This window comes from Plectropomus leopardus, chromosome 5 (assembly GCF_026936395.1).
Source record: "Plectropomus leopardus strain MGB_pleo_1.0 chromosome 5, ASM2693639v1, whole genome shotgun sequence".
Classification (NCBI taxonomy): Eukaryota; Metazoa; Chordata; class Actinopteri; order Perciformes; family Serranidae; genus Plectropomus; species Plectropomus leopardus.
Genome location: NC_142180.1, coordinates 9359867 through 9372296, shown reverse-complemented (window position 1 = coordinate 9372296; position 12430 = coordinate 9359867). Strand labels below are relative to the sequence as shown.

At 39.5% G+C, this 12430-nt stretch overlaps 1 protein-coding gene across 1 annotated transcript in view; it reads left to right on the top strand.

Moving 5' to 3' along the window:
* Positions 1-12430, top strand: part of bcar3 (BCAR3 adaptor protein, NSP family member) — a 79555-nt gene that overhangs the window by 13173 nt on the left and 53952 nt on the right. The window contains exon 3 of the mRNA XM_088077460.1: positions 1962-2076. Coding sequence (XP_087933586.1) covers positions 1962-2076 — 115 coding nt within the window. The remainder of the gene's footprint in view (positions 1-1961; positions 2077-12430) is intronic.

The window sequence follows — 12430 nt, the reverse complement described above, 5'->3', positions numbered from 1 at the left end:
CATGTATGTTTAATGGGTGATTTTGTGTGTGTTTGTGTGCATGTGCAGCTGGCTACTTCAGTATGCAGGTATGTGTGTGTGGTTGTGGATGCGTGCAGAGCTTGTTACTGCTGTATGTGACTAAGAATGACTGTAACTTGATTGTGAGTTTGCTGTGTGTGTGTGTGTGTGTGTGTGTGTGTGTGTGTGTGTTTATATGCATGCATTTGTCCACTGTATGTTAGTAGTCTAAATAGAGCTAGTGTTTGTGATGAACTTAGAGAATAGTCGTATTGTTGAGAAACCAAAACAACAAGGCCTTGGTTTGAGCTGGGAGCGTCCTGTGATGACACACTGCGTGTCATTTACGTGTGTGTGTGTGTGTGTGTGTGTGTGTGTGTGTAGCTTCATTACTGTACAAGGTTGAGTTCTGGTTCAAAGACTTTGTGGCTCCCCCTCACTTGGTTATTTTGGGGGTCGTTTACTTTAATACCATAGTGAGGGTTGGAGTGAGGCAGGGTGCGTTTTTGTGTGTGTGTGTGTTTAAGACAATGCTGTAATGACAGGAGCGGGATGAGGGGAGGAGACGGCACACTTTTGGGAGATAGGAGGTCACCAGTGGTCTCAGCAAGTTTTCTTTCTCTCTAATGGAGCCACCGACCTGTCTAGACAAAGTGTCAGTTTCTTATTTTCTACCAAGCACAACAGGATCTTCCCTGTGAGAAAATCTGAAGTCAGTTGTTAGTACTTACATTCTGAACATTATTCCACAGTTTCTGGAGAAAACACCTCAAGAATTTGTTATGACAATGTCTAACATCACTGCTTGTTTGTGTTTGGCAGGCATGTGTCCTTTAAGTGATGTTCTGAGACACCTGACACACATAGCCGTAGTTTGATCTCTAACCTCAAAGCCAAGCATTTTCCATCAAAAACTATACCCCACTTCTTAGCACCATAAATCAGCTGCTACAGTACAAATTGAAATTGCGATCATAAAATATGGCAACTGGTCAATTTTGAAAAAAACTTCTATCCATCACAAATAAGTTTTTACACTTGCATGAGGAGGTATTTCAGGTGATTTGAAAAAGCCATATTTCGCAAAACTGCAATGGAAACACTTCTTTCGCTCACATGATGCTATGCATTTGAATCCACAGTCTTTGTGACACTATGGACTATCACCTCACAGAAATGCCTCATATGTGGCCGCTCCCATCTATAAAGGGCTCACCTTTTCATTACCGCTCATGTAACAAGCTTATGAAGGCTAATGTTTTGAACATCCATTGTTATCACGAGAGGAGAAGTTGCATAACATCACTCAGTGGAAATGCAGTCATCTTACAATTGTGTTTTATCTACATTTCTAAAATATCACTTAAGTTTTGCACAAATCTGTAATGGACACCCACATACTGTGCTGCATTTAGAGGTAGATCCAAGGGCAGGGGTGGACAAAACCATTTTGTGCCTTTAGAGAGGCTTTAACACTGCTGAGCAGTAACTCACTGCCTCAAGTCATTTCAATGAGGGAAAGCAGTTTTGAAAGAGGCAGTCGGGGTATGCATTGGTACTGAGATTCAGAACTGCAACTGTGACCTAAGAACATAAAAACAAGCTCTATAGACTGTACAACATTTTTTCTGTAACTGAAATATCTAATTTGAGTTCTAAATATTCTCCTTGTTCATAAGCCCTTTATTTAATATTTGCCATATTTCACCGTTAACAGCTACAGCTTCTGTTGTGGTTGTGGTTGTGGCATGGGGCTGTGTGGTATCTGGCTGGTGGGGTCAAGTAGCAACACGAGCAAAATATAAAGATCAAAAAAGTGTCTGAAAGTTGCACACTGACATGATAATTCTCTAATAGAGTGTTCAGTGTTGATATCTTAATTATTACTCAGCAGTTAACAGGATATTTTCTCAAGCAGCATCACTTCAGATGAACTATGTTTCTGTTTCTGTGTCTCCCAGGACCTGCTCCACCTATCAGAGTATGACCTCTTGGAGCTCGGAGTCCATAATCACCTCCACCGCCTGCACCTTCTCACTTCCCTACGCCTCCTCCAGGAGCGAGAGAGGAGGAGAGGTACTCACATACATACAGTCACACACACACACACACACACACACACACACACACACACACACACACACACACACACACACACACACACAGTTGCCCAAACATTATCTTTCCTTATCTGTTTCATCAGGTTGTTGATTCTGGCTCCATAATTGAGTCTCCATCTCTCTGTCTCTCTCCTTGTGTACCCTGTGAGAGGAGACAGAAAGACAGAGACGGATAGCATTGGTGTCATGTAAAGACATGCTTACGCCCAGGAGGGGGTCCGGTGGTGGGGAGGGGGTTGTCTGGTGGAGGACAATACTGTGTCACACACACACAAATGTGAACACTTCCAAAGCTGTCAGTAAATAAGAAGAAGAGTGCTGAGGCCTGCAGTCCCGCTGAGTTTAATCACTTCTAAAAGTGTGTGTGTGAATGCGTGGATGTGTGCGTAGGTCTCTGTGTGAGCGTGGTCGCCTGCTTTGTTTGCCCAGTTTCCCATGCGTTATACTGTTCAATCTAACTGTTGCCTTGGTGACTGGGTCGTGCACAAGTCCACTTTATACTGGTTGAAAAAAATCATTTTAGTGAATCTTCTGAGGCTAATATATAAGCTGAAAGGTGAAATATTAAGTTTCAAACCAAAACAACACATTTTGCTTCAGTCTGCAGTGTGGATAGGTTGTCTTGCATCTCGACTTTTTGAAGTCGTTAAAGGAAGCAGGGATTGTAAAGACATAGTTTCCTCCTATCTCATAGTCAACCCGGCAATTTACAGGCCCATCTGGAATGGAGTGTCTTAAAAAACAAAAACAGACCTCAAGCTGCCGTGAGTATAAAACATTTAATTTGCAGCGACGTGCTTGACAGAAGTTAGGTTTTGTGCAAATTAAATTTTGTTGCAAGTAATTTCCACCATAGGACTGTAACAGTTTTAAGAGGCAATAAAAAATGTTGGATGACTGAGAAATTAGATGAGACAAAGTTAAAATGGTAAAACAAAAAGACTCCTGTTAATATGCAACATGTTTAAGAGATTAAAAGCTTGTAGACTGTAAAATCAATATGATGCAGTGTTTACTATAATGGTAGATTTACTAAAATAGTCATTGTGTTGTTAACCTTAAAGCCACCTAAATCTATGTTTTTTTAGTTCTTAGTAGCACATTATTATCGTCAGAAGCACACACTGTGTAGAGTTTTGAAAGGGGACCTCTATTAATTGTTACACCGGCATGCTGAGTAGAGCTCACTCCTTGTTGCTCACGTCTTCATTCAACAACAAATGAAGAAAGAACGGAGATGTAACATTGTAGCAAAATCCAGCATTCGAAGAATCAGCAGTATATCTTTACCAATCTATGAGGCAAACTCGTAATCTTTGCACTTCCGTGTTGGCTTAATATTTCAGTCCTGGAGGTTGCCGCTTGGTTAAAACTAAACACATGGTGAAACAGGCAGCAAGGACAGGTGTCCCATGTATTTCAGTTGTTTGACAAAAAGACATTGCCATTGACCATCATTGTAATCCAAAGACTTGCATGATTTTGAAGCTAATAAATTAAGATAAGAGATGGACTTACGAATGACCTAAAAAAGTTATCTTTAAACCAAAGAAAAGAGTGCACCAACACAGTGCCACCAACATTTTTTGATTGACAATTAATCTGAGTGACAAGTGATGAGTGGCAAAGAAGTACACAAAAGATGACATGAGGATGTCAAAAGGATACATTTTCACATTCCTGAGATCTCTTTGTGACCGCTAGTGGAGCCCCAACCTGCAGGTTCAGGGCCGTTGCTGAGGTGAAACAGTCTCTAGTTGAAATCACTCAGTCAACAACTACTGTGGTATTATCTGTCTGCCTGGCAGCCTGCCACCCCTATCATTACCACAAAGGCCAGATTTGTTCAGCTAATGGTATCCTTCACACACACACACCCACACACATACACATGCTACACAAACATGTGCGCAGCATCCTCGAAAAATGCCAACTCAACATTTGACCCAGATAAGAGCATTCCAGTGAGAGCACCTCCAGGATAAAACACACACATACTGACACACTCTGTGCCCAACCGCATATTCATTTCATCATATTACTGTCTTTTGGCTACAGTACATGATTACGTGGCTAGAATAAGAATCTGGTAGTGTGTGTGTGTGTGTCTGTGTGTGTGTGTGTGTGTGTGTGTGCTTGCCAGGTACTTTCCTCATTGGCAGGACTTAAAATGCAGAGAAGAAGAGATGCTCCAATTAGAACAATTAGAGGGTGAAGTAGGAGGCATCAGTAAAACACACGTGCATGCTCATATTTCACATATTTGAGGTGTTTTAGTTTTGGGTTATGTTTGGTTACAGTTGTTGCTGTTGTGCTGATGCTGTTCAGTGGAAACTCAATATGTTTAAAATACGAACTGTAATCACAGCTGTATTCTGGTTTATAATTTTAGGGTGAAAATGGGTAAAGAATTCCAGGTCGTGACCACATTTATTTGCATCAGCGCTTGTTTGCAATTGGCTGCTTAATAAAAACATTAAATTAGGAAACTGTGTAATTTTTCTTGATCATCACACTGAACCACACGTTTTTTGGAGCCAGAAGTGACCATATTTGGAAAAGACGCTAGAGTTTTGGGGCTTAGAGGAAGAGCGGGTCATCCTCTATTTATAGAGGTGACTTTTTGATCCCTGGCTCCTCAACATATTGAAGTATCCGTGGGCAAGATTCTGAAGCCCAAATTGCTCCGGATGGCTGTTTCATCAGTGTGTGTGATTGCTTACTGAGTAGCAGGTGGCACCTGTATGGTAGACTTGGCCACCAGTGTGTGAATGTGTGTGTGAATGGATGAATTTGACAAGTAATGTGAGCACTTTGAGTGGTCAGAAGAATAGAAAAGTGCTATACAAGTGCAGGTTTATTACCGTTTTGCATCAGCTGTGTTAAAAGGATTATAATACAGAATATGCAATTAAAGAAAGCTATTGGCGGCGAGGGCCTTTTAAGTAAAATTGGTCAAATCTGACCATTTTAAACACTTCGATAAGATGATATTTAGGCATCAGGTAAAAGATTTTAATCCTCATTTTTAAATGCAGAACTCCCCATGGATACTTCCACTTTTGTATTCATCCACTCACCCATGCATTCATTGTACCAGCTGTTTTGTCCCTTCCTGAACTATATGAACTGAGGAAGTGGGTAATGGGAATACCAGAACACACACAGACAACACACTGCTATGCCATGCTAAACATGGACTGACACGAGTTTTACATTGTTCGTGTGTGTGTGTGTGGGTGTGTGAGAGAAAGAGAGACAACAGGTGTTCATGCAGACCATTTGTTTGCTTGTTTGTTTCCCCGACGGACAGTAATGTAGCCTTGGTGACAGAATACTTACAGTGGTCAGTGGAGAGTTGGTTATTTTGTGGACCAAAAATAGATCTTTCATATTAACAATTGCACAAATTCATAATTGTCAGCTGACTTGAACTGTTGGCCAATGAGTTATTGGGTGTCGCAGCCCGTTCTCAATCCGGAGTTGTCAAATACCACCACTTTTGCAGTGCTGTCGACGTAATATCACGCCGAATGAGGGCAGACATTTATTTACTCATTTTCCTGAATGTACAACCACCTGCTGGTATTACTGTTTTCTGTTTTGTTCTTTTCTGCTTGCTGGTTTGATGCCAGTATTTCTAATCAGCCTTGTGCTTTCAGTATCTGCCAGCTGTCTCAGATCTAGTTTTGTTGTTGTCAGTAGTTTGTTTTTAACAACCTCCAAGGCCAATATACACCACATTCTTCATAAGGCTAAACATTGTTTTGTGAAAAATAGATGTTAGGAGAACTACATTTGTTCTGACATCTGTATCAGTATCCAAGGAACAAAAAATAACACACACAAATGAATCAATACCACAAATTATATCGTAGTTTACAATGTCGAGGAGGAAGATGTATTTTCTTAGACAGCAGAGATTTAAGAGATCGTTAACAAAATGTTCTCCTGTTATGTAAAGCCAAAATCTAATTACATTGCATATAGGCTTTCACTGTGATCAATATCTGAAAAATGACCCACTGAAGCTCTGTGTAAATGGATCACAATCCATGTCCCACTGACAATATCCATAAAATCAGAATTACAGTTCACCTTGCAGAGGTTTTTAAGTTCACAATATTTAAGTATTAGATAATTTATGTCACATCCTTCCAAAGAGTACAGGCTGAACCAGGATTATCTCTCACACGGAGGTGATAAAGTCATCAACATGTCCTAAAGTTAATACCAAGTGTACTATAAACATGTTCCTCAGTCTGTCCGCGTGTGTCAGTAACACCAACTGTTATCTCGCATGTCAAAACAGAGGAGATCCAGTTCCCAGAAATAGGCTGATCCAACTTCCCGAAAACAGAAATACCTGAGAAAAAGGTCAAGTTGAAACATTGTGAAGACTATTTCCTCTTTTATAAGCTCAGTCTTAAGAATCATAGTCAAAAATGTGGCAAATGACTAATTATTGACTCTGTATTTTAGGGTACTTTTGCGCTAAGTATCATTTGTTGGTTTTAGTTGAACATTCATTTATGGTGTAAGCAACCGTCAACAGCAGTTACACTCAGCAGTCAGTTTATTAGATACGCTCAACTAAAACTAGCGCAGTCTAATACAGCAGTCCTGTAATAAATCCTTACTTCGTGAAGGTTATAACAGTTGGTTATTGCTGAAACTGTTTTAGAGAGATGTTGATTCAATTTTGTACTCATTTTGGAGGATCTAGTTTGGGGTGCTGCTAAATTGTAATGAATTATATTTGAAGTTGTCTCTGTTATTTAGCCTACGGTCATTAATATACATGGAATTTATAAACTGCATTAGTCTTACTTGGTTGTAACAAACTGGTACTTATACCCTTTTTACATCGAAGTCTCTTTCTCAAACTCGGTGCCGACTAAATTTGGAAATATGTACACATGCTGCTGAGACGGAGACAGACAGTATGGTGGTCCTTCACTGCATCGTGGCGGTAAAGGGGCTAAAATTATCACGTTCACTGAGAAGTTGTATTCACTGCCAATCGGAGCAGATTGGAGCCGGAGCAGATATATACCCGTGACTACTGCAGAGTCATTTGACCCCGGAGTGGATGCCAATTGTAATCTTTGCCATTAAAAAAAAAATACTGTAAGCAGGGTTTTTTGTGCAGTGGGAAAAGGGCTTTAATGTATATGCACACAATCAGAATATAAAAGTAACAGACAAAACAAACCTAAAGGCTGATCCAAAATTCAAAGCCTCCTTCATATCATCCTCCTATTGTTAATATCTTGTGACAAATTATCAAAAAAAAAAAAATTCAAACTAAATAATGAAAAAAATTGTCATTTATTACTTTGATTAATATGATGTTGACTGTTGGTAGTAACAAGATGCAAACTTCACCACCTTCCTAAGAGGTTTTGTATTGCTATAGCAACATCATGTTACCTCCACCATACCCTTAAGAAAGTAGTCATCATTCTTAGAGCCACTTCAGATCTTGCATAAGATGTTTTAAACATTTAAACAAATGGCTTTTGCTGCCCTTTTTGCTGATCTCAAACAAACTTGTTCTCATTTATTTTGTTACAGTACATCAGAAATATATAAATTGTATCATTACAATCATACATTGTCCCTTAAAGGACACATAAGTAATTAAACTGCCAAAGCCAAAGTAATAGTACCTCTATAAAATGGCTCTTGGCCACTGTATGTTGCAGCATTTACAGATGATATTTTGTCGAGCTTCCATGAATCATGAGTGTTGCTCGCGTGAAATTCTGCAGCACTGTGAGCTTAACTTAAATAACAGCCGAGAATCCTGTCAGTCAACTGTTGACGTTGATGTTCCACAGAAACCATTACTGCACGAGTCAGAAAAAATGAGTAGATTTTGAATTATCAGATTTGGACCCATCCTTTTTTCAGTCGTAAGACCCTGAGGCTACAACCAGAGGAATGAGGAGTGGCCAAAACATTGAACTGTTTACACTTCACACTTGATCAGAAACACGCATGGAAACACAAGTGTGTGTGTGTGTGTGTGTGTGTGTGTGTGTGTGTGTGTGTGTGTGTGTGTGTGTGTGTGTTTGTGTGTGTGTGTGTATGCTTGTGTGTACAGATTCATCAGGGAAAAGAAGAGCAGAGGAGGTGAAAGGAGGTGAGGGGAGAGGGGAGCAACGAGTGGATGGAATGAGGAGGAGGAGAAGAGGATGAAATTGGGAAGAGAATGTTCATTGCACAGTTCATATCTTCCTACTGAGGAGTTACAGGGACACCAGAAACAGGAAAAGAAACCAAAATGAAAGAATATTACCAAAGTTTGCTATTACTACTTAAAACTACTATTACATAAATCAAATTATGTGCAGGTGGCACATGCAGAAGGTGGGGAAGCCAAACCCATCTATTTAATGATTTGGGAAACACTGGTGCCCTGAGGTGGATTGGTGGTCAATGTTTGGAAATGAGTGACTCAGCGAGGCATTGTGCCAACATGCTGAGCCAATGTGCCAAAGCAGGGCTTGGCCTGAGGACTCACATTAACAGGAAGTGCAGGAAATTGCCTTAACAGTCAGTATTTTTACATGATGTTTGAAAAGGTCAAATTACTGTGAGTCCAACTAAAATTGGAATTTTCAAGTACATTTAAACATGGTAGTCTGACTGAAATTGGACTAAATCAGATTTCTCACACCCAGATAATGTGGTTGTAATTTGATATCTTCCATCACGTGCACCCCTTAATCAGACTTTAACTAGAATAGGCCTTCTCTGCGTGCTCTTCGTCACTGCTCTGGCCTCCCTCAGTGGTTAAGGATAGGGACTGTTTGTTATTTATGAGGGGGGAAGGGGTGCTGCAAAATGGGTCAGGCATTTAAAAAAATGTAAGCACTGAGGAAGAACTGTGTTTTGGATTTTGGCTCAGGTGAGGTACATACAACTTTTAAAAGGTAATATTTTATATTATTTTAAACAAAAAAAGTCACACCCTACCTCCTTTGATAAATAAAATGGAAGCTAAGCTATGTACTGTTGTGGACTAGGCTGCAGTAAAAATATGTAAGTCACCTAAAAATATCAAAAGCAGTTTAAGAGCACAGTAATTTTGAAAATTGCGCCACTGACAAATGTGGTCAAGAACTCTGTTTTCAGGTTCTCTGTAGTTAACTATGAGCACAGATAAGCACCCAAATGCAGAACAAAGGCAGACAGTGGTTCAAACCAAAAGTAAACTTTAATGCTAATGAAAAACAAGCTGGTAACAAAACATAAAGAAATCTAAATCAAAACTAAACTGAAACCAACCAGGAAACCACTAGGAACACAGGGAAAGACTGTTACTGAGAAGTGAACAGTGAGGAACAGAGGATAAGGGGACAGACACGAGTATATATACACAGAGAAGTAATCAGAAGATCGAGACACAGGTGGAGTGGCATGGACATGGGTAAACGGAGGGAAACACAAGAATTGGTTAACAACAAGGGTGTGGCAGGGAACACTAGGGTGAAGCAAACAAGACTAATACAGATCAGGTGTGCAGGGAAGACTCTGGGATCAGGTAGGACTAATGACACTGAAAGAAGATAGGTGTGATAGATAACAGGCAGGAAAACACACAAAGACAGGAAGTAAAACCAGACATGATACATGAGAAGTGACTCTACAAAATAAAACAGGAAACATGTACAACATGAAACTCGAAAAACATGATGGAAAACCCTAAAACAGAATCCACAAGATAACACAAAACTCATCATGACATCTGTCTGTATGTCGTATCCTGGAGAAAAGTGATTTAAAAATGTGTTACATCATCACAATGTAAAGTCTATAAGGCGAGTGGGAATTGGTGGGCAGGTCAGTGGGAGGAACACTATGCACATAGTCAGTGGGCTGTGCAAGTAAACCAAAAAGTTAGAGAACTTTTTCAGCATATGCGCAAGATGAGCAACCTTTTTGGAATGAATAGGCACCATCTCTGGTCAAGGTCTTATTAAAGTCTGGTTTTCACAGACTGTGAGGTGCTAGTTCTACTTATTTACTATCACATATATATTTAATTGGTATAGCATGCTCCCTTAACAAATGAACACTGGGACAGAGAACCAAGCAAATCAAAAAAAAAAATCCTATAAATTTTCTTCTGGCTGGAGCTGCATCGGATTATCAGCATAATCAGAACAAATGTGTATCCCACTGCGAGAACGATGCGTCATGTCCAAACAGTACCACAGTGTGGTGTAAAGCCACTTGCATGAGACCATTTAAAGTGAGGATGTGACAACTTGTCCTAAATGGTTTGTTCCTCTGCAAACAAATTGATAAGATCTTTCATCCCGATGACACATATCAGTCAAGCATTATAGTTCTGCTCTGCCCAACTAAACAACACCCACCTCCCACCCCCATCACTTTTGGGGGAAGTTTAGGTGATTCAGGAGATGATTACAGATTACCCTCCTGACTCACTGTGCACCTTCCTGGAAATACCACCCTCTCACACACAAAGATGCCAAGAATTTCCACATGCCTGTGTCAAAGAGCGCTGAGATTTACTCAGGAAGTCAAAATATCCAGCTGAACTTGAATTTATTTATTTTCCTCCAAACTGTCCCTCCATCTCTACTGGAGTCCAGGGGCAACTTATGTGCCTGGCTTTGACATTCAGACTATGATCACTGCTCACAGTGTTGGTTATTGTAAACAGGCCAAAAACAATTTATTTAATGATTAGGTCAGCATTACCTAATGCTTCAGGACCTTTATGTTACTCAGATTTAATTGACCATATGCCTTGTGGTTAAAAGGATGACTTCAAGTCCTAGAAGTGACTCGGCCTTCTATTAGTGACTAGTTTTGGTTTGTGGACCTCTTCTGTGCAGTTTGTGGTGAAAAGGGAAAATCAAATGTAAGCACAATAACAGCCCTAAACAGTGGTGCCCAAGATTTATCGTCTATGAAAGTTCAACTGAAAACTGATTTCACTTCTCAAAATATTGTGAGAAGTGTGAACAGAACTATGCTTTATTTTACAGGGAAACAAAGATAGAGATTTAAAAACAGTCTTAATATCTTGATAGTGTTGTCAAAAGTATTGATTCATCCACAAAAATTGATTGTAAACATTTGAAACGTTTCAACACTCATTTTCTGTAGTATGGACACACAGGTACCTTTCTGTCCTGTTAATGTTTACTACAGGCATTCTTCTGTACTCTGTTTATATCTAAGAGCAGAAAAACAATTGTTGTCGTTTCATATATATTTTTTACTAAAATTTTTAATTTCATATCCTTAATGTCACGTTTCCCCTATTTTCAAATTCAAGATATTGTAACAAAGCTAGAAATTCCAGTATTGTGACAATGCTACTAACACATCTCACAACCCCTTAGATTCTTTCATGACCCTTTACGAGTGTCTCAACCCCAAAAACAATAAAATCTGATGAAAAGATGATTAGATTAGCAAACACACCAACACCAACACCAAATGTTAAATTTTCATAGTTTTGTTGCTAATTTTTTTGTGGCGGATGACACTTTACTTGCCAAGTTAATAGCTGTGATCTAAGACAGTAAGGCGGGAAAAAGGAGTGGCTCGACAATTACGACAGATTGTATCTAAACCCACACATATTAGCCATAACACTGAACAACCACAAGTGGTGTTACTGTTGGCCCTGCTGCCGCTGTGTTGTAGAGTTGTGTGAAAGTAGTGTCAGTTTCAGCAATTATGAAGTTTTTTAAATAAAAGTTACCAACTACAGCTTTAACTGTTGAATATCTGCCAGAATTTTCAGTGTCTTTGGACATGAAAGCAAAAGTAGACACACCTGAAATGACTGTACTCATCAGATGTATTGCATAACTAAATGGGCACTCACAATTGCAGAGTTGAAATAGACACTGAAAATTCAGTTAATGCTGTAGTTGGTAACTTTTATTTAAAAAACTTCATAATTGCTGAAACTGACACTACTTTCACACAACTCTACAACACAGCGGCAGCAGTGCCAACAGTAACACCACTTGGAAATACAAGGAGCAGTCTGCTGGACTCTGTTCCGCTGTGGCCAAATTCCAGAAAATGTAGTGGATAATTCTATCTACTGTAAAACTTCAAATATTAGTCTAGTCATCTAGTCAGTGATTAAACACCCTGTCCCCTTTACTGGCCATTTATGGTGACACATTTTGACAAATAAAGGCCTGTCTCGATTAGAGGCCTGGTCTGAATACCATACAGTTTGTTTGTACAGAAGTCCTTTGGAGGTATAAAACTAATAATACTAACTAACTAAAAATAATTTTTAA